The sequence below is a fragment of the Strix uralensis genome, chromosome 1 (assembly GCF_047716275.1).
Source record: "Strix uralensis isolate ZFMK-TIS-50842 chromosome 1, bStrUra1, whole genome shotgun sequence".
NCBI classification, from domain to species: Eukaryota; Metazoa; Chordata; class Aves; order Strigiformes; family Strigidae; genus Strix; species Strix uralensis.
The window spans coordinates 170,280,362-170,303,942 of record NC_133972.1 but is presented as its reverse complement, the minus strand read 5'-3'; the positions used below and the strand labels follow the sequence as shown (position 1 = coordinate 170,303,942).

At 36.6% G+C, this 23,581-nt stretch overlaps 1 protein-coding gene across 3 annotated transcripts in view; it reads left to right on the top strand.

Moving 5' to 3' along the window:
- TRAPPC9 (trafficking protein particle complex subunit 9) overlaps positions 1 to 23,581 on the top strand; it is a 535,677-nt gene that overhangs the window by 38,619 nt on the left and 473,477 nt on the right. For all 3 annotated transcript variants that reach the window (XM_074888684.1, XM_074888678.1, XM_074888692.1), the window contains 2 exons: positions 2,235 to 2,378; positions 19,205 to 19,331. In XM_074888684.1, the coding sequence (XP_074744785.1) occupies positions 2,235 to 2,378; positions 19,205 to 19,331 (271 nt within the window). The remainder of the gene's footprint in view (positions 1 to 2,234; positions 2,379 to 19,204; positions 19,332 to 23,581) is intronic.

The window sequence follows — 23,581 nt, the reverse complement described above, 5'->3', positions numbered from 1 at the left end:
AGTATAAAAAAGGTAATATTTTTCAGTATTTTTTCAGTTAAAGTGCCTTCAACTTGTATAATCAGAAATTGTAGTTCTTGTGGTATTTGTTGCTGTTTGACCTTATAACGAAAGAACGAAAGACTCTTTTACATATATTTGTATATAGACATACCTATAATGTAATTATAGCTGTATCTGAAGGGTCAAATATGTCACATTTTTCCACAAATTAGATCAGAGTGTTGTTATTTGTAAAACTAGCATTTGGTTAAGACATTCCAACAGTTTTTAGACGCTGTATATCGTTTGAAGTACTGTTTTATTGCATCTATTAAAAACCACAGGAAAAACAGTCCCTAAGAACACATGCCAATTCTTGTAGCTGTGAAATACCTAGTTCACCTTCTGCGAGTTGTGTGCTGCTTGCTGCCCTTCTTTAGGTAGCTGTATTTCAACAATTTTATCAATGTTATCTAAAGCTGTATATAAAGTAATAATTTTAAAAGTTGTCTTGATTTTAATACACTGTGCTGCATTTCTCTTCTAAAGGAAGAGACGACTAATATGCTGCTTGGGAACTCCTTTTGAGTAAACCTTTCCATGTTGCCCAAAAACTTGTGTTCTTTTGCATAGTAGCATTTTTGGGGACCATTCACTAAATGTTGTAGCTGTAGGAGAGGAAGAGCAAGCAATGGGCTGAGCATGTGTTGGTGGAAAGGAGGTGGAGTTCACCAGTACGAAAACACTGAACTGGTTTAAATGTGAATAAACAGCAACCAGAATATTCTTCTCCCGTTTGTGAGAGTACATTAACTGTTTTTGGGATTCCAGTTCGATGTTGTCTTGTAGGTTCAGTTGTTTCTGTATATCCTAGGTCACTTAGCCATTGAAATAATGGAGCTATCTGGTCAATTCTGTCGAGAGAGAATAGGGAAAAACTGATCTGCCTAGCCACTAGGTGATATTTTCCAAGCTCTCTTAGCTCCGTTGATGAAAGAGGCATGTAGACAACCCACTGTACGTGTGGATGGTTAGTTTTTTTTATAAGTGGTGTGATTTTAGCACTCACTGAAAGAAATGATATGTGAGAGGAGGCAGAAAACGCCAAGTGGACTCAACAGAAAGATACAAAGAGTCTAGGAAGAGGGAATGTGTGGGAAAAAATATGCTGTGGCCTATGATGGAGAAGAAGTCTGGGATGGGACTGTGTTGGGAGAAGAGGTGCTAGAATTTCTTCCAGAAGTGACGATTAGAAAAAGAAATTAGTGTTTATCTTTCATTTTTACCTTTATTTTGCACTTAAGTGCTTTGTCAGATTTTACCCCTAAAATGGCTGTTTCAGAGACATATGGAAAGATCACTGTAAACCGTAAGAGCTACTTGAAGAATGGCATTTCACACATGAAAAATAATGAGACTCTTGTGTGCAAAATATGAACTCTCAAGGTTTGGTTACAGTAAATATTTCTAGAAAAGTTTGTCAAATGCTGAAGGGTAATATTAGAAGGAAGGCTGTTTAGAAGTTTATGAAGTATTGCACATCTTGGAATATCTATTATTTTAAAATTATTGCTCTTGCTTACTACTAAAAGAAGGTTAAGTTTCATGAAGAGTACTGCATATTATGTTTTTGAAAGCAAAGTTACATTATGACGATCTGTTTATTGTTACCATAGATACTTTGCAAATATGAAAAAATTTATAGACCGAAACTTAGTTTTTAAAGACTGAAAATCAGGAAATGTGCCTCATATCCTGTAGATTTTACTGCTTTTTACTGACTTTTAATGGCCAGGAAAGCATTTAGAGAAAATACCTTTTGCCTGGTCTTTAAAGAGAGTTAAGAAGTGCTTGATTTGGATAAAAATGAAGCTTCTGTATGAAATCTCATGTGCGTTTCTTGTCCAGAGAATTTAAAAAATATAAAACTTTAAAGGTTTTGTGTATCATTTTGGTTTTACTTCACTGGAAGTGTTAACTTCATTTTGTGAATTCTAATGATAAATTTATTAGTCGATTAGACAAGCATGTAAAACAAAAATTACTTTCACATTGAAATATTCAAGCAAATGCAAAAATCCTAATATTTCTTCTGCTTTGAGTACAAGATTTGGATTTTTTAATTATTGGTTCACTGGGTGATTTTTATAAGTGTCATTACATTACTGCTTAGTATATAAAGAGAACCAAAACCAATTGGTTTGTGATGACTTCTAGCTTTAAAAAGTATTAAATGGGTGCTTGCTTTATAGGAACTCATAGAGGATGGGCTGCAGTACAGATGCGTTTGCTTCATGAACTAGTATATGCTTCCAGAAGAATGGGCAATCCTGCTCTGTGTGTCAGGCATCTGTCTTTCCTTCTCCAGACCATGCTGGATTTTCTTTCTGATCAAGGTATGATTTTTAAAAGAAAGAGATATTTGCACTTTATTCTTTCCTACAATAAAATAATGTGACTTTGTTTTGAAATATACTTAATTTGAGAAGTAATGGAGAGCACAGAAGTTAGGGACTTCTGTGTATTCATGAGGTAGCTCTCTGATGGTAATCAATCACACATACAGTGTTATTAATTTTAAATATTAGTGTTCTGACCTTGATGTGTAGTATCTAAAATAAAGCTTCCTTTAATGTTTTCCATCTGTAGATTGACTGCCTCAAGCCTAACGCTGTATTTCCTCTGTAAATATTAATATGATCAGAAGCCTTAATTTGCTTGTGGATTTAAAAAAGAAGTATTATTTAAAGCTACTAGCAGCTTTCATAAGTGTTATTAATGAAGAAATTGAGAGGAGCTGAGGTTGAAAACTAAATTCAGAAGAGTGTATGCTATAGTTCAGACTGAATCTACCATGAGTTTTCTAATAAAATATGTTTTCTGATGAAACAGTCATAGCGTGGATACAGAATTCATCTAAGGGAATAGGCATGATCCTTGTCTCAAATACAGAGACAATGAACTTGTAGAAGCTGAACATGATAGAATTGAATTAAACAGTGTTTAACTAGGACAGTAGGTGTAAGTTTCTCTAAGTTTCTGTGGTTTCTTTCAAAAAAAAGTTTTTAATTCAATACATTTCAGTGGGATTTATTAAATTTGTCAGTGGATGACAATGGAATGAATGTGTCTGTGAATGATTTTCAGAAATGGAAATGATGTGTGTGAGGACTGTTTTGTGGGGGAGGACCATGCAGCATTTACGGAACCACCTGGAAGAGCAGAAAGTGACAACTGTTATGCTTGTATTATGCTTCTTAGGAAAAATATGTCAAACAGGTTTGTTTATCACCCAGATTAATGAGATTGAACTAGTAGTGATGAAAGATTTAAAAAAAATGGTTTTGATTCACACTAAGCCAGGCAAAAAGTGATTTTTTTTTTTTTTTTTTCAGTTATTCCCTTGTTTATGATAAAGAGGATGGGAGTAAAATGGTGTAGTTTTTTTTCTTTTCTCTTTTCTCCTTTAGTTATGGCTCAGTGTCTCTCCTTGGTGATTCTGCTGATGAGCTTTAGGTCTTTGCCTGCCAGTGAATTCCCTCTGTTTAGTGGCTCAAATCAGTAGTGAAGGAAGGAGAGGAACTGAGAGGAACAGATAAACTGGAATAAATTATCTTTTTGTCTGTAGATCTTACTTGCTGTCAAAAGATCCTTGGATTTTCCAGGACTTTTAATGAAGGTTTATTGGTATGTCTATGGAAAGTTGGGCTGAAGACAAGGTTTTAAGCTCTTCTACTATGCACACACGATATTGCTAATCCCTAATCAGGTTTGAAATCTTAAAGAGAAGCAGCTTTTGTGTTTCTTGTCTTCAGACGTTATATGAGTAAAGCTTCCAGTTTCATAAGACCTATGATAACTGTGATGTTTAGTGTCTGAAAAATCAAGCTAAATGTTCTCCAGTGTGTTTGAAAAGTGGCTGAATCGTTTTCTCCTTCCCTCCTGAAACATCCAAAATAGAACTGCTGTTGTGCTTGAAGTCTTTTATTGATAACATGTTGCTCAGACACGGTTAGTGGTGTTCCAAACTAGCTACACGGTGGATGACAGTGCCAGAAATGTATTTCTGGCTTGTAATTTTTTTGCAATTCTTCTGAGATTGATACTGTGTGATGTTGTGCAAGGGTCCATTTAGCATAGAAAATGACTTTATAGTTATTTTTAAATTACCAGAATATTAGGAAAAAACCAACAAATCCCCTTCAACCTTGCATTGTAGTAAAGGACAAAAGCAAGATGATTTGAGTGCACAGCATTATCCTACTTACTATTTTAAATCTATGAACTGTTTCCCTTATATTATGAACTTTTTTAAAGTGTTGTAATTAATATTCTTCTCTAATAAGCACATGACTGAAACTTCCAGGTTTTTTTAACCAATTAAAGGTTTAATTAGGAAACTGAACTAATATGGTAGCATTCGAGTTCAAGAATGCTCAAATTTTATTATTTTTCTGTGCTGTGTAGCAAGTTGCCAAGTTACCAGGTACTAGGTGGAAGAAACTCACTTTTTTAAAACTAAATTTTTACCTGAATGTGTTTTTTCTTAAATAAACTTATTATTTTTAAAGCTTGTAATTGATAGTATATGTTAAATATTACACTTGTATTTCAAATTTAGGTAGTTTGAAGATCATCTTTAAAAATAGAACAAATAGAAGTGAAAACTCTAAGCTGAAGGAAAGTTACCAACTAAACATTTGGCACTGGAACTTGATCTTCTTAACCTTTTTGTCTCGGGATTAGCTGCCTCTATGCAGAAAAGGAATATTCTCTCATTCTAGTTTGTTAATCTAGTCTGTTCATTTACTGGGTCAGTTGAACTTGAGATACTGGGACTTCAGAAAATGGGAAAAAAATTGATTTCTTCAAGTAAAAGTTCAGAAGATGAGCTTTAGTAGTTATAATGAAAAATCTATTAATTAGAAGCTCTTGCTTCTATTCATGGAACACAAATGCGTAGTCAAAAGTGGTTTCTGTTTAAAACAAAATTTTCTTACATTTTAATTGAATGACATTTGGAAATTATTTTAAAATACAACTTTTGTCTATGTTTACTTGAATTACAATTTCCAACGACACAGCCTGGCAAATCTGAATAAAAAGTATCATCAAGTAAATGGGAGATGTCAGTCACTATTTTAACAACATGGAAGCTAAGAGTCTGATTTAAAATTAAGCTATTTAGTTACATAAATATGTAAAATGCAGTCTTCTGCTTAGCAAAAAGAGGTACCAAATTCTACATAAAAGCTCTCTAATCTCAAGCCATTATGTTTTAACGTTAACAAGTCCTTGAGAATCAGTCTTTCTTGAAATAAGAATTAAAATGTGCTATTGCAAAGTTGCTTGGAATTAAATCTCTTTTGCATAATGCTTTTTGAAACGTAACACTGTGTGTACAGCTCACACTGAACTTCATTTGGATAAGGTCAGATACTTGAAAGAAAGCTCAGTATTTTATTGTGGATTTTGTTGCAGATTGGTAATATCTGTTCTACTTAAAAGGACTGTGATTTGTATTTTATACAAATGATTCCGAGTTACCTCATCTCTTAGAGTCTCTTTAAACACAGAGCTACTTGGGAACAGCTATTACCGAAATGTGACTGTCCACACAGAAGCCACTTACAGAGAGCATGTCCCTCACCCCTGCAAGCCCACATTCTTTCAGACATTCAGTAGATTTCCAACCATCAAGCTTGCTGTTTTGCTTTTGGTGGCAAAGATCTCAGTGCCCTGAGGTGACCTTTTCTTGCCATTCATGGTACAGTATGAAACTCAGAATGCTTCATTCTTTTTTTCTTTTTGTTTTTTTGTGGGCAAGTTCAGTTCATTAAAGATCCTCGAAGTTTGTCTATTTGATTATTTGGGAAATAACGTACACTTTTCAGTGCTTCACGGTATACCTCTGCCATTAAGATCTTCCTGTCCTGTGATTGTTGTTGCGCTTTAGTTCTTTCCAGCCTTCTAGTGAGATGACAGGCTTCACATCTGAGATCTCTACCACTCTATCTGTTGTGTATGTAATTAAACTGCTGACTCTATGGTGATTCTGCCTTGCATTAAACATGCCCAAGTCATTTTTCATCTGTTGACCAGTGTTCTGGATATCTTTATTCTTGAAGTGAGTGACGGTAGGTGATGGGAGGGAACAATATCTAGAAGTACTTCCTGAAATGTCCTTCCTGTCATTCCTGTGTGTGGTTGATTCTTACATCATTGGACACCACTCTTAGTTCGAGCTGCATCCTCTGTTACCAGACTTTAGGACAGAGGTTGGTTCCCAAAGCAGTTTGGCAGGGGTTTGAGATTGTGGAGGCTAAAACGAAGGTGCACATTGGCCTTTTGACACCAGGTCTACCTGTTGGTCCTGGATAGTCCACAGGCAAAGGTAACAAGACAAATGACAGTGTTCTATGTTTCTTCTTCTCTCCATCATGGTTATTGATTTTGTATACAGCCTACATGATTGTCTGAGCTATCTTGGGACCCTTTAGGTGCTTTTCTAGCTGACTGGATTGTCAACACGAGTACTATCACAGCATTATCATGGCCTTTGGTGTCTCAAGGTGTCTGTTCTGCTGCTCTTATCATTCCCTAGATTAACATGAGTGCTCTCTTTAGAAACAGAAGCATGTTGGCTAACAATGTGAAGAATGACCATGTGGCCTCTCATGTATGGACATGTTTACCTTTCAACCCAGAAAGAAAATAGTGGATATCATGTAATACAGAGTCTTTCTGTGATGACCTTTGCCTTTAGTCTCTTCAGCCTCAGCAGTGACCAAAAATAAATAGGCTAAGTTCCACAGCCATGACCACAAAATGTCTGGCAGCTTGGCAAATAAGATACATTTGTTGTTCCAGTTTTTCTCATCTGGTTTATCAGAGCTTCTTTGCTCACTAAGTATAAGATTTTGAACAATTTTAGCTTATTTATCCTTCTACCAAATTGAAGAAATTTGGTTTAGCTCTAGCAAACTAAAAATGATACCCTGGCCTTCATTACAAATACCCCTTCCATAGAGGCATGCCCTCCCTAGAGTGGATATTCATCACCCTGGCCATAGTCACTGATGCTGCTGAAAGACATGAAATCTTTAGTGAAAGACTCAACTTGTTATGACACTTCTCTTCACCCAGAGGGCAGATGAGGTCCTGCATGTGATGAAGAACTTCGGGGGTTTTCTTGCTGTAGCTGGATATTTTATCTTCAGATGCAAACCTTATCAACAGAGTTCATCAGTCTTCATTAGGAGGGATTTCTGTGTGTGGATTTTGATTTTCAGTATGCCTACTTTATACATCTCCATACAGGCATTGCCCAGGAAATACCTTGGAGTGGCTGAGATCATTACTTGGTCAGGAGTTGTTTTTATGCTTTATCTCAGATACCAACTGCATGCCATGGCTGTGCTTGGTCAGTGGGATGATAAAAACATAGCTCTACCTAAGAAAAAGGTTTTTGTTCCTTTCAAAGGTCCTGAGTTGAATTTTCAGAAATATCCTTAGTTGTCTAAATTTCATTGATGTGATTCTGAACTCCATGGTGGCAGGATTCTACCCCTACTGCAGTACTGGCTATTACTTGGCACTTCAAAATCATATGACATGTGGATCCATGCCATGCAAACCTTAGAGGTTTGTAAGTTTGGCCTTGGGCTGTTTTCTCAGGAAAACAATCTCTCACCTTCTAGAAGATACTTATTCTCAGCCTATGCTGAGATGATGCTCCCTGACGAAGTTCTGCCAAAATTTATACTGAATGCTATTTCAGTTCCCCTCATCCTCTAGATCAGTTGTGATGGACTTGTCAGTGTTGGCTGGGCAGATTGCTTTGATGCCTTGACAGCTTAGAGTTGTTGGTAGTTGGAGGACCAGGGACTGCATGCCAATAATCTGAGATCGCTTTCAGAACCTTTACATCTTCCTTTCAAGACTGCTATGCTCAGGTGATGGCTGACATGTCAACTGCTGGGGTGAGGTCTGTGCCTTTTGCAAAGAAGTGATGAGCTTGATTTGAGAAAAAAATCCCCAAACCTTGTTTATCTTTAGAAATTATGGTTATGCCTGGACTGATCATAATTTGATGATGTCAGACGTAGTGTCTGACAACTCTTAAAATATGCCTTTCTATCTCACAGCTTGAAAGAGGAAACTATGCAGTATTTTACATTTTTATTTATAGAACAGATTGCATATGCATTCACTTGGTGATATTTAAATTTCAAATTGCTATGTAGAAATATAGAAGATAAGAAAGAATATTAAACTGGGCTTGTAAAAAATTGACAGCTAGACCAAAAGTGAATGTGTAAGTGCCCTTAAATGGAACCCTCTGCCAAGCCTATATTGGCAGAAGTAAAGATCAGACTCAATTTCTGAGGATCTTTACTTAAAACATTGTCTTGAATTTTCACCCAAACACCTGGGAAAATGAAATCGAGCTGCATGGGCACTTGGTGAGTTATACTTCCACACACAGATTTGACTAAATGGCATTTCACTGGAGAAAGAGATAAGAATAACCTATAAACCTATAAATAACTGCTTCTACTCTAGAGCATGGAATAATTTAAAACAACCTCTTGTTTTGAAGGACTGCTGGAGCAACTTGTTATTGTATGTTCACCTAGCTGTATCCTGTTCTCTCATTTATGTCTTGCTATGACTTTCTCATTTTTTTCCCTGTTTAGACTGCTGTAGCAAGACTTCTTGAGAGCTCCAGCTCATTTTCTTTAGGTTGAGCTGGTTGCTCGCCATTGCTCCCCTCTCTCTGCTGTTCTTCCTGCCTATTCCCGTAGAGTTCCTCCTCTTTTTTTCCCCTCCTGTTCTTCATATTCAGGTCACAGGAGACAGAATGATAAGTATTAGAAATAAAATTTAGGGTAAACAAATATGAATGCCTGGTTTTAAAATAAACAAACCACCTTGACAGAAGTATTAAACTTTGAAAGGAGGAGGTACATAAAAGTAAAGAAGCTAATTGGAAGAAATTGAAAGGAGTGGTATGTTTGCTGGTAGCATGGAAACTGCGTACAGATGTCATAGTGGATTCTCAGTAACTGCATTCTCCTTCTCCATTAAAATAAATCAAAAAATTGTTATAAAAGTAAGGGTAGTTAAACAGCAAAATAAATGCAATTGGGGGAAAAAAAGTTTACTGTATAAAAGTGAATGTTGTGTCCAAACATAGAAAGTAGAAGGAAATGTCAACCCTGATAGATTAAATGAAGAGGGGAGGAACATAAGCCCAGAAAAGATTTTGAGGCGTAACTTGCTGAACTCATGAAAGCTAATATCTTCTTCAAACATATTAGGAGCAGGAAGCCTGCCAGAACTGAAACATAATTGAGGTATAAAAAGAGACACTCAGGGAAGATTGAGCTGTATCAGAAAATTTTGATCAGTGTTTTCTTTTTAGGAAGGAAGATTCTGAGGCTTGGTCCTTCCTTTACAGAGAATAAATCTGTGGAATTCTTTCAAAGTGTAATTAGAAATGGTTTATGGTGGGGAGTGATCTGAACTGTAAAATGAGTAGTAATAAATTTCAGGTACCAGATAGGGTTCAAAGATGCTAAAAGAATTTAAAAATTAAATAGTTGAACTACAGCAGTTGCAATTAATGGATTTCTTAAATTATCTTCATTCTCATTTTAAAATTACAAATGGCAAATGCATCTCTCTTTTTAAGAGTTCAGAGAGGGACGGAAGTTCTTCTAACTGAGGTGGGTGTGTCTTCAGTGTAGATGTCTGCATCCTGGTCATCCTCATGATCCTGGCCATCCCAGTGACCCTGCCAAGATTCATCACTCCCTTTACACATATATGGCTGTCTCAGTGCTGACTCGGTGTCTGCACCTCACCCTAGTCATCGACGCTTCTCTTAAAGTAAGGTGAACCAAATTCCATCCTTTGAACCCATCTGGAGTTCAGTAAATTTGGTGTCTGTGATATGGAGGCTCTCAAATAAACAACCAATCACCAAAAAATAAAAATTTATTATTAACCCAATTAACTAGCTCTCTGTAAATTACAGATTCGGATGTCTGCGAGAGGAGAACAGAACAACTTCCTAGGGTTTAACAACAACCCAAAATGCAGAACAAAGCACAACTCCTTAGGGTTTAAGCACAACCCAAAACACTTTATCACTCACCTAACAAGTGAGGGCTTTCAACCTGCCTGCTCAGGGCAGCATCCCAACCCAAGTCACCTCAAGGAGTTTCCTTGGGCAGCGTCCTGACCCAAAGGGAGAGTCCTCAACTGCAGCGTGCTGCTCTGGGGATGAGCTCAAAATGACTCCCCCAGGGGACTCCGTTTATAGCCAGGCCGAATCTGACCTGTAGTCAATAGCGGCTCCCATTGGCCAAAGGCCCCAACTACCGTGAGGCCCCGAGAGCAAAGGCAATCAGGAGCTGCTACACTTCAGCAGCCAAGAAGCCCTGTTTTCATTGGGCGGGTGCACCTGCCACGGTCTGTACTGGGTAAATTGCACGAAACTACAGTAAATAATAGTAGGCATATGGATAATTTTGATCTAATGGGAAGGAGTTGGAACATTTTTGAAGTGTGACTTCTTTCTAAGGAATGATGGAGCATTTAAATGAGTGTGATTTAGTTAAAACAATGTTCCTAAGTTAAAAAAAATCCCTTTTGGTACATTGATTAATTAATAATTAGAAGAGAGAGAAAGAAACAGTAAGTGAATGAGATTATGGTGTTGAGGAAAGAGATTATTAGTCATGTGGCTTTTGCTTTTCAAACCAGTTGTAAGCTATTAGGAAACTGGCAAAAATGGCAATATCACAATTTGTTGCTGAGCCAGGGTTATTCAGAAGAGTTTTTAGAGTAGACTTTATGGTGATAATTGTTTCTTGAGAGTGGAAAGGGAGAGATCCTGTGTTAGAAACCTTCTCGTAGAAGGCCTGCTTATGCAGACTGTCATAAGTAGTCCTCTGCAGTGCATGTAATGTAGGCACCAACTGCTTTGCTCTATAGCTTCTCTAATTTTGTTCTGCAATACTTGATAATATACCGGTAGCCTGTCAGCCCTTCACAATGTTTTGTAGTGATAAGGGATGTTATTCCTGAATACTGCATTTAAGTTAGGACAGAGTTTCCCCTAGCATCCTCTAGAGTGTGTAAATTAATTTTTAGAAAGGTAAAAGTTACTGATTTCAAGGTCTGAAAAGAATGGAAGCTTTAATCAGACTGAGCAGAGAATATAATGCAAATTAAAATTTGATGTAAACTTCTCAGTTGAAGTGAGGTTTACTTAACTGACACTAATGAACTGGTTTTAATGCACTGCATTGTATTTTAGTTGACAAAGTACCTGCAAGTTGGGTTGGCTGAACCAATAAATCTTTCAAATGGGAGCTGGTTTGGTTGGTCTTATAATATTAAAATTAACTGATTTCAGGATGGAAACTGAAATCTCCAATAAAATTGCCAGGGAATATTTATAGCAGGATGGTAGGTTCTTAGCCATTAATTGGAAATCTTTTTACAGCTTCAGCATGGTGCCGTATCTTATCTGTGTATGTATATATAAAAAAGTATGTGTGTGTATAAATAAAAATGTAATTGAACAGACTTGTCACCTCATGTGTGTGTTCGATGTATAGCAGTGGCACAATATGGTGTAAGAATGAATATATTAAAAAAAGCTTGAATGTAAATGCTTTCTGACATGTTGTAATAAAAGACTTCAGAAATTGTACATGAAGTAGGAGGAAGCTTCTCAGAAGCCACTTAACTCTTCTTATTCATCACTGCACCATGAATTTTGCAGCTTTTCATTTAGTTCTGTGTTTTCATCAGTTTTGTGTACTATAAAACTTCAGCACTGTTACCTGGTCTTGTTCCTGGGAGTTGTATATCTGCAACACTTTTTCCTGCTTTTTAAAAAACTCTTTTTAAAAAAAATTTCAAAATAGTAGCAGCAGGGTAAAACTCTCTGGGCTTGTTTTCTTCTTTTCAAATCTCTCTCTGGAATTGGTGTTTTCTAGAGACAAACTGGCTTACTAAATAACTACATTCAAACTGCTTTATTAAGAGGGTGTAACTTATTTTCCTGAAATACATGTCTTTTAGACTATGTAGAAAGTGAGGGTTGCTAAGAGGAAAACCACAATACCTGTACATGTTTATCTCTTTCAAATAATGATCTGCTTATCCTTGTGTTTTTTGAGTAACTCTGGTTCAGATCCTAATTCAGTGAATTCATTTTTTTTGAAGTGGAATAAATAAATGAGACTAAGTAAACTAGCAGCAGCGATAAAAGATTTAAATTCATATATGTAGCACAAAATATGAAGACCAACAGTTTTTTAAGTAGTATGTTATATGAAAGAAAAAATCATGTACTGTGAATAAAATGAAGACTAGTACAAATTGTCTAGCACTCTAAACAAACCTGAAAGTCTTTCAGAGATGATTTACCTTTGTTTAGACTTGCTTGTTGATGAGGTGCAGACAAAAACTCCAGCCACTACCATATCCAAATTCGTAGGTAAAACAGAGGATCAGTCATTACAATAAAATAGTGCATTTCTTTATGACAGAAGTTTCCTATTAATTTATTTAGTCATTCATGAAAAAATGAAGTTTCTGAGCTTTACCTCAAAATTCTGATTCTTCACGTAGTTGCCTCTGAATTTTGAAGAAGCCTGATTTGATTCATTGAGGGAAAAGATACAAGGGTTCAAATGAAGACAAGTTGCAAAGGTTTTGATCCAGAAAAAAAGATTACTTTGGGGAAGACATACTTTAATTGGCAATATGAAGACATGAAGAATTTGTACTGTATTTTTAAGAGCTAATATTTTTGTACTGAAGGAAGCTATTTTAGGAGGTGCTATATTACTAAAATTCAAATAAATTTTATATGACACAACAGACTCAATACTGCTCTCTTTAGCCTAAATCCAAATGAAGGCACTGGAATCACAGCTGCTACTGAAAGTAGCACTTTATATGTAAAAGGAAATATCCATGTTTAAAAGAAGATCATCCATGTACTTTGAACTCCCCATATGATGTGCTTTGAGTATGATTGGATGTGCTAAGAAAAGCAGAATGAGATTGGGAGTGATACTGAAGAAATGTTTTTTTTTCAAAAGGATGGGAAAACTCAACTTTATGTTAGTAGAGAGAGCTGGCATGTTTTCGTTGTAAGTTTTCAGACAGTTGTCTAGTTTTTTTTTTAAACCATTAAACTGTCCTTTTCTCAAGCAAGAGTCTCTTCTCTTTGTATCACTAGTGGAGGCATTGAAACTTTGAATGGTGATAATCCTCTTTGGCCAAATCCCTGTAACTTTGCTTAACAGTATATTGTGAAAAATGTTCTACAGAAATTAGCGTGTTGTTCTTGCCATCTTCTGTCTCTGTGCTTCTTCCACCCAAAAAACAAAATCAGATCTATTTAACAGTTATCCCTACTTTGCTCAGAAGCAGCTTTGCAGCAGTCCTTAACTTTTTTTACTGTTACGGAAGTTATCTATGCTTAATTTGCTCCACTTCATGCTAAGGTAGGTCTTCTGGTATTTCTTAGTATGAAAAAATCATTGGTATTGTTCAGTGGTTTGCATACTGATTTTTATGTACAAAAAATTTTTTTGTAGTATTCGAAGTATACAGACATCTGAAGTTCTCAGATAAGGTGGAGAACTAGATACTGAAATTTTAATAGCATGTTTCTGAACTCTGTCTTCAGCTATGACTATTTTTCATGAGATTTTATCTAAAAATATTTTTGTGCTAGCTGTGAATTTCAAACTGGCTGTGACTTAATGTGTGCACATGTTATGTAATGGTTAAAAATCTTGTAATAGAAAACCATGGTGTGTTTTGTCAGTCTCTTCCCATTCCCTCTCTGTGGTGGATATTCTGACACACATGTAATTCTTTGTTTGTGTTGAAAAGATTGTGTCGTGTGTTGTCGTGTCCCTGTCTTCCCCCCCCCCCCCCCACCCCCCAAATGTTGGTAGTAAAGCTGGTAAGTTCTTTTTAAAAGATGAGCTGTTAACAAATAACTGACTGCTTTTGCATTCTCTTTGTATGGATGGAGCCACTTTCTTTGATACTGTTCATGATGATCTGTTCATGAAAGTGGGTCTAGCTCTGTGGGTAGCATAGATGAATTATTTTCTTGTTGTTCCTGCTCTTTTCCATGTCAAACTGTGAATTTTATTAGTTTTAGTCTCCACAGTATTTATTTAGAGATTTACTTTGCTTGGTTTCTTGAAGAAAGAGGATTCATGCAATATGCTGTCTGCCGGTGCATTTCTGGTTTTCCTGATAATAGCTTTTGAGTCTATTGACCAAACGTGGTGTGGAGAACAGATCAGAGATGGTAATTTTGTTCCAGTTTCATAACAGTTGTTAATACATAGAAAAGGTAGATGCTAACAGTGCCCTGAAGATGCAAAGGAAAAAAGACCATTAATTGTCACTTGCTTTGGTCATTATGTCATCCAGCTGGCCACTCAGCTTGCATGTGCTTCCAGTCTAACTGATGACCTAATGAATATAGGTAGCAGTCTGAAATGTAGCTGCTCAGGGCAGTATAAAAACATAGGTAAGCGCTGAGATTTATTGCAGTAGAGAATATTGGAATGAAAACCCAGCATTCCTTGTGTTGCTTTTGAAGCAACTTTGTTCGAGTATCAGATCTCTGAGCAGCTTGAAGTCGTGTTTACTTGCTCCATGTATTTTTCAGAAAAATATTAGAGATGCTGTTTGTTTACTAAAACTGTAGAAAATGCTGTCATCTGATACCAATCAGGCTTAATGTAATGGAAAAACAGGTGATGCTTGCCTGCAAATTAGAGAAGACCTGCTCTGTTCTGCTGAATTAAACAGCTGAAATACTGAATTAGTGGATTGATCATGCAAGTCTTGCTAAGGCACTTCACTTACAACATTAGCTTGCTGTGGTAGTGAAGAGTGATGTGCTGAGTATACAAATAGGATGCTTACTGTCCATCTGCATCTATCCGAAACTAGGGTTGAGGGACTACCTGAAAGGTCGTGAAGACCTTTGCATAGAATGCGATAATCTAGTCATTAACTTCAAGGTAAAAAATTTGTAGCAGTTACTGTCTATGAATACTCAATTTCTACTTCAGCTTTTGTGAGGATTTTAATGTATTTTGTGGCCTTTCTGAAATTCTTTTTTAGTTTAAAGAATACACTGATTCCTGATGGCAAGGTGATGCTGAAGAGCTCCCTGGCAGCAGACACTGACTTTTTTTTTTTTTTTTTCTTCTCTAGTTGTAAGAGGGCTCACCAAGCAATCTTTTATTTTATTTTATTTTTTTCTGTGAAGGAAGCATCTGTGTTTCTGGGTGCAGGAACTATGGTTTCTCTTGCTTTTTCTGCTGTCAGACTGACTTTTCTGTCTTGTTACATGTTACTAGTAATTTGTCAAGGAGATGTTTGACTCTTTTGTTCCTGAGAGAGTTGGGTAGGTCAGTTGGCTGCCACTTCTCAGGGGCTGACTGCTGCAGGAGGTCTCCTCGGATTCTCCTTTGTGAACATTATTTGCTGTTTTCAAGTGGGAAGGAAAAGCTCAGCCAGCACAAAACCTGGATACTAGGTTTTTTTGTTAAAGTGTTGATTCTGGGCTTATCACCAGGGGAAAAGGGAAGTCAGAAGGCTTTTAGCTATTTGTTTCCTGACTTCTTTTTTCAATATTTTAGCAAGTTGCATATGGAAACAGAAAGTTATTGTCTTCCAATGTAATTGGCAGGTCAGACATAAAATGTTCCCTTTCTTCATTCTCCTTTGCTGTAGGTTGTTCTGCAAGGGACACAATGACTTGATCAAAACAAGATCAGCCAATTGTTTGCCAGAGAACAAATGTTGTATTTTTAATATTTAACTTTGTTTTTAATGGGTGGTGAATGAGACCAAGTGCAGATATTTTAGATTTCTTCAAATATTAAAGAGCTGAAACACACAGTTTTAGCAATTTTGTTCTTCTGATTTTCTCCATTATCTGCCAAGGCATGAAATGCTGTTTGTGTGATGCTGTTAAATCAGGGTTACTGAAGTGCTTAAAAATTTTAGTCTATAAGTGACTTTCTTTCCCGTCCTGGTCTGGTTTTTCAATAGCTCCATTACTGTGAAATACTGCTTCACATTATTGTGAAACTAGCAGAAAGACTTTTCTTTTTTACATTTAGTAGCTTTCAGTCACAAATGGTTTCTAACTGTGCAACTGATTTTTCAGAGCTTTCAGATTTTTGTGCTCTTGTATTAGAAGAAGGTTCAAAGCAACTTTGGGACAAAACCAATGTTCGTTGTGTTGACATGAAGCAGTTAAGGAAAAAATTACCAAGAATATTGGTGGACTTGCAAAATTTTCAGTTGTCAGAGCAGCCAAAAAATGGTAATGACAACAATTTGGTATGAAATAGGGAAGTTGTACTATGAGATTATACTGAACAAACTGAGAAGTATGTGCTTGAGTGGCAATACTGACTGTGGCTTTGTTCAGTTTTATTTGGTTGCAGCTGTTCTATGACCCTGATCTTTCAATGAGTCTGGAGAGAAACTGGAGAAAAAAAATCATTAATGTAGTTATTCCAGATGAGAAAATAAGCCAACATTTCTCACTCAATAAATGAGTCTCTGTAATACCTACACAAGAGTAGCTAGTAGTGTTTCTAGCTGCAGTGCAGGCTTTTACAGCTGTTGAGGTGAGTTCACAGGTCAAAGGATCAAGCAGTAATTGCTTTCCCGCTGACGTATGCAGGCATGAAGACACTAGGTGGGTGAAGACCTCCAAGAGTAGCTGTTTTCTATCTCTTCTTTGCAAAGAGAAAGATAAGTACTGGTGATAACTGTTTCAGTCACAGAAAGTCTTCTAAACTATGGGTCAGGAGACTTAGTAGTTGAGCAGATCCTCCCAGGAGGTTTGTGCAGTTTCTGGTTGTGTCAAAATATGATGACAGTCGGGCAGATGCTAGGAGAATTCAGAGCTGTTTGAAAGTAGCAGTCTGTAGCAGGTTTTTGGCAACTATTAGGCTTTGCAAATTTGACTGAGTAGAGAAGTTTGTATCGTTCATTCATACCACAGAGGTCAGGTAGCAGAGGTGCTCAGTCAAGGGAGAAATACTCCAGCATTTGCTTTCAGAAGTGGCTCTCAGGCAAGATCATGCAGCTTTTGCTCTTTTGCATCATGAATGCTTCTTATTATGTCCTGCTGATGTAGATTCTTTTAGCATCTCAGCTGAGATGCGGTGCTAAGTAAAAAGTAATAGAGCTGCTGGCTTGGCAGCAGCATGTTTTAAACTACATTTCATACAATATCAGCATAGAAAAATGTCTTGGGTTAGCCTTGTCTTTGCAGAAAGCACACTGAGCTTCTACCGCAAAATAAAAATGCGACTCTAAAATCTATAAACAAATTCTTTTTGCAAGTGGCAGCATGATTTCTCTGAATACGATAATTGACAGTGTTTCACTCTAGGAAATGAAAGCCGGTTCTTCAGAATGACAGACCTCCGGTTTCAAGCAGAATTAAGCGCATACTGTAGCGTTGTCTTCATCATTCTTGGTAGCTGTGATGTTTTCCATCTCAGTGAATTCTACTTGTACTATGTGCCCTTGCTCACATAACATGGCAAATAATAATCTGAATGCTGTAGACTGAAATTTTAATGTAAATACTCAGTCTTGAATCACTACAACTCCTGGCTGTGCTACGCAGATCTGAGTGTAAGTGTATGTCTAATAATGTATTTTTGGGAACATTTCCTACATGTAATTAAAATGGGGTGAGTGGCTCAAGAGAGTTTGGTGAAACATAGACAGAAGCAAGGCAATTTGTCAGTTTTGTGGCATTAATTTCATGGTGAAGGCGATTGCAATCAATGTGTATTTGCTTTGAAAGAGTATGTATGTATTCGTGGCCTTTGAAGCTTACAAACTAAGCTGGATTGATGTGGGCAGCCCAAGATGGTGTTTCAGGCAGTGGCATGGTTTACAGGATATGTTTCTCTCACATTTTTCGCATTCCTCCCTCTCACAGCTGCTGCGCAGCATTTTTTACCCTTTCTTAAATATGTTATCACAGAGGTGCCACCAGCACAGCTGATGGGCCCAGCTTTGGGCAGCGGCGGGTCCATTTTGGAGTTGGCTGGAACTGGCTCTCTCCAACATGGAGCTACTCCTGGTCTCTGATCCCAAAGGCCACCCCTACAACACCCTTCGCTACCAAAACCTTGCTGGATAAACCTAACACACTTGTCTAAGCAGTTTTTTTGGGAAGCAGTATTTGCTATTACCCTTCCCTTTTCTATTAGTTTTATTGTTGAGTATTTTGATCTCTGAAGTATTTTCTGGAAACAGGTTAGTTCATGAGTAGTTATTTTTATTGGTAGCACGTATATGGAGGAATGTTCACTGTGCTTTAAAAAAATACAGGTCTAAGACTTTCCAGATATCTTATCCTCCCCTCTAAACAAATACATTTCATCAGAGAAATAAAAGATTTTGTTCAGGCCATATATCTCCAAATAGACATGTTTTCTGGAGACACAATTGTATACGTTGTTGAAAATACTTGTTAGATAAAATTCATAAGCATTTATTATACATTATCGAAGACAACACAAACCTTATGTTTGAATGTTCTTGTATTTTTAAGCAAAACTAAACAACAATTTTCTTCCAGTTGTTATGATTTAGTAGTGTAATATAGTACAATTATTTTAAGAATTAGGTACTTTTAACACAAGGTAACATCAAAAGTAATTTGTTTCTCCTCTTTGCCTTTGGTATAGTTTCAGCTCATGTTTCAGCGCAGGGCTTGTTCACATAACAATGCTATTATTAATAACCTTAACATGCTTGAAGCCAATTGTGTTGGGTATGTAGCTTTACTAGATAACTTGTAGAAATTTGTATTTTGACAGTGAAAAAAATAACAAAAAGTAGGTATAGGCGGGCAGTTTAAAAATTCTGAAAAGTCCAGAAAACTGTCTTGCTTAAGGTCACTTAATTATATTTGACCCATCCATTAAGGCTTCTGAAGCATAACTCTACGCATTGTATGCAAAAATTAGTTGGCATTCCATTAGAGTGATTTTGTATAAATACAAAAAAACCCAAGTCAAACTTTAGGTTATAACTTCATCTTAAACTTTTGTTACATGTAAGTTTGAAGTTGTTTTTTAATTTTACTTTAAACAAATTTATTTTCTAGAAAAGAAAGATGTAACACAGAGCTTGGAAAGCTACACTGCAAAATGCCCTGGAACAATGGAATTTATCACTCTTCCAGATGGTTTGAAGTTACCTCCTGTTCCGTTCACTAAATTGCCTATTGTGAGGTAAGACTCCAAAATACAGTCTTTAACTTTTCCACAGTACCTGTCAAATTTTAAAGGATAGTGGAAGGATTTAGTTGTCTCGGTTTATGTAAGTTGTTCACAATGACATGGAAAAATGTCAAAATGTCAAATTGTTTTGAGAAGTTCTTAAGCAAAAATAGAGCCTTTGAGCAGAAAATACTTTCTGTGGCCTTTAGTTTCAGAAGGAGAGAGGTGGTTGTTTTTTTTAAACTGTCATTCAAGAGTTTCTGATACAATCAAAGAAAAATATTTTGTGATTGTAGCTGAGATTTAAATTAGATACCCGATCACACTGAAGGTCCATGAGTTGGATGCTGTCTCCATCCGTGGAACTTGGAACTCAGCTGGAATGGATGCCTTTTGCAGCTGTTCCTTTCCAGATGCTGCATTTTCAAGCTAGCACCTTCACTGGCCTATTCTAAATCTATGTTCCTTTTTGTGCCTCTGTGCCAAGGCACATCATGCAGACAGTCCAGTGAATAATACCTTGGATTAAAGCCTAGCATGAAGTGTTAGAGAGAGAGAAAACAGCCATTGGGCATCAATAATAAAAGGGAAGGCTAAAAGAAAAGTCTAAAAAAAAAAGTCTTTGTCAAGAATTGGCTTTTTGAAGGACAAATAATTGCTATTCAGAAAAAATATGGTAGAAGTTATTGAAAAAAGTTCTCATAGAGATTTGAGTTCTCAGTGGGATGTCATCAGTTATTTCATGAAGCAGGAGTTCTTGTATCACAAAGAGATAATAAAGTGTATAACCAAAGAGTGAAAATCATATTTATTTTCAGATTAATTTTAGTCTCTAAAATGAAAATGAATGTTTCACTCCGACCATTTTTCATGATACAACTGGTTTTACTATGTTCTAACTTCTTCAATTTTTTTTCCTCCACATTTACTCAAGAAAGAGACCTTGTCTAACTATTTGTGGTGCATTTAACATGATAGGTCTGTTCACACTAACAATTTGTTGTGTGGGAGGTGCTTGCTTAAGGTGCAGGTTTGACTGGAGCATATGGTTGTATGTGGTCAGATGGAATTGTATGCAGAATCAGAACGGTCACACCGTTTCCAGTCGTGTCCTGGAAACTGGTTTTGCTCCTGGTTGGACCAAATACAAAGCTGTGCACTGACTAGCCACCTGGGTCACCCCACTTTTAATGTGTACTCACGGGGGAAAAATGCGTCTTCCAGCATTGTCCCCTCAGTGGATTCAGTTAGCACTGACAAATCATCTCAGATGACTTTGCGGATACCTGCTTTGTGCTGCCTGTTCAGTGCTGCAGTGCATACTTGGGAGTTGCAGCTGCTATCAACTTTTTTGCTGGAAAACATGCAATGTGGACATATGATCCCAAAATGCTAACTGCTAGAACCAAAGCTACATATTACACTGAGAATGTTATTTGAGTAATTTATTATCAGCTGACCTTGGGGCTGATTTAGTTTCACCAAAAAAAAAAAAAAAATCTATGTAAAGGGCTGAACTAGTCAGACTTCACTATCCTAGATCATATTAGCAGTCAAGACACACAGGTAGTCACTGCCAGGTTTTTCTAACCTAATGTAGATATCTGCTTTAGGATGAGTTGAATTACTGGAGTATGTGGACTCTATTGACTCATTTTCCGTTGACTGTAAAGATGTCCAGTGACAAGTTCAGGTAACTGTGTGTGAGATGAGTTCCTGGTCGGTACATTCTGAAGGCGGGTTCCCGGCTAAATGCATGAAGGAGGCCTGTATTTCTTCTCCTGAAAGTTTTTAGACAACAGTGCAAATTTTAACCTAGCCTTTTTTTAGAAAGAAAAATTAAATAGTCTTAAAAAAATTGATGTTAATTAAGCAAACTTGTATAATTCTTTCTAGTACTTGAGTTATATGGTTGTAGAGAGAAGTTAGAGCAAAAGCTTCCATGGAAACGTTTTTAAGGCAAAATACTTTAATTTGAGAGCAAGAGTGCTGTCAGCCACTTAGTGCCTCTTGCAGATCTCTGTTCTAGGAATAATCTTAGTATTACACAGTATAAAACTAAAACCACCTTCCTTAATCTGATTGTGTATGGTAGCTGTCTGCCTTGGCTTTCAAATAGGTGCAGAAATGCGATGCTAAAGTTCCTTTGAGTCTAACCCATGACTTGTGCTAAAGAAGCAGCATTGTGTTTAGCTGTGAAGCATTAAATCCTGAATTAGTCTCAGGTTTTTGCTTTTTGCTTAACTTTTAAACCATGGAGGAGGTAGATTGTACTGGATGTATTCCATAGCGCTTTCTTGTTCTTCTCCATGCTGAATATTGAAGACAATTCAAGTCTGGAAGATGCGGGAAATGCCGATTGAATCCTTTTTTTATAGGAGTTGTGCATATAGGGGCCAGTCAAACTTTGGTGACAGATTACCAGGACTTCAGTGGAAAAGGCTCTGCCTCACTCAAAATGTTTTGTATGCTGAGAGAAGGGGACAAGCACATTATATTTACTGGTTATTCCCAGGGCTAGCTTTAAGAAATTGCTCACCATCCAGGTGCTTCATTTACACTATCGGCTTGTGCTGACCTGGCTGTGCTTGAGTGTTAAAAATAGTTGCTGCTGTTTTGCCAAGGGGTGAGGAACCCAACATCAACAGTATTTAACAGCTAAGAATTGCTGTTTGTGCTCGTCTTCCCCTTCCCTCTTCTTGTCTTGTGAAAGTTCTATAAAAGCCACAGTGATAAAAAAATCCGTAATCCAGCAAAATACTAGTTGTGTCTAAATATAAAGCCTCCAGTTGCATCTACACCGCAGACCCAGTGTATTGTAGAGCTGTCCAGCTAGTTGGAAAATTGCTGTGCTGCAGGACCGCAGAGCTCAATCATGTTAATTTTTGAGACGTAAATGATAGATGTGTGGAAATGTGGTTTTGATCAATGTTGAATAACCTAAGTTTATGATTCAATCCACGCTAGAGCCCTCTAGAAACACACATTTACAGATGATGATGACTTCTATTTACTGTTGGCATTTCATGGTCTACTAGTTTTTAATCCATTTAATGTGAGGTGCTTATTTTGGATGCAGATTTCTTAATCAAAATACTGTCAAACATTGAAATGCCACAGTGAAGTTGGAACACAGTTGCACTGTTACCTTTTCCTCCCCCATACTATAAAGCAGTAGAAGAGATTTGGCTTGGCAAAATCTTTATATTCCATTACTCATGTTAACTAGTATTTCATGTCTAGCTGTCTGTTATTTAAGTATGGTATTCTTTATAGTCTTTTGTATTTTTTGTGTGTATTATGTCTTTTAACTAGATGCTTGGTCTATTATTGACGTTCTTTAAATATTATCATATTTTTATGTATTTCAGTTTAGCCTTTGGAATTTTGGGATTTTTTTTTTTGACATTTCAAATACTGTAGTGCAATCTGGAAAGCTCCTCAATGAATTTTCAATTCTTTTGATGAAGCTTCAGAAATTAAAAGCATATTGGATTGGAAAGTATTCCATTATGGCATACTGTAAAATCATCATCTAGTATTTTCTGTAATGCAAAAGAGAAGAATTTATTGTCTTTCCATTCTAATAGATGCTCTAGTCCAGTGTTCATAATTTACCTTTCTTAAAACTGATTTTCTTACTAATATACTTAACTGAATGAAGAATTTTCTTCCTTTTCACCACTGATGTCTTTTAGTTGACCTTAGAGACTTACTACTTCAAATTTGCTTGGTGCCGTTTTTTTCCCTCCGTTTACTTAGTAGAATGGTTTTTTTTCTTAAACTTTTTCTGTTGTCCCTCTAAGCAAGGTTGTTTTTAATCAACACAACTTTTTCCAAATGCAAGATTTTGATCTTCTGGGTAACTAGTGAAATTATTTTGTAATTCCTAATTGTCACTTATTTGAATTCAGTCAGGCTGGGCCAGGGGCTAGAAAATGTATGTTATTGAAGCTTTTCACACAAAGGAATTAATGTTCTATGTATGACCTGTGAGGGTATAGCTGTCTAATGTGTTGTTGAAGAACGTTCTTTCCACTGTCATGCATTAAGATAAAAAAGGTTATCCGCCAGTATTTATATAATAATGATGGATAAGCCAAAGCACTTCTTTCTATATATAAAATAAACATCCATTTTATTAGCACTTTATAGAATTTAATGTTTCTTCAAGTAAGTATCATTTACATGTTTTGCTTTAAGTTGCATTCTAATTTGTAACAAAATTCTATCAGAAGAGGTTTCAAAACATGAAATATTCA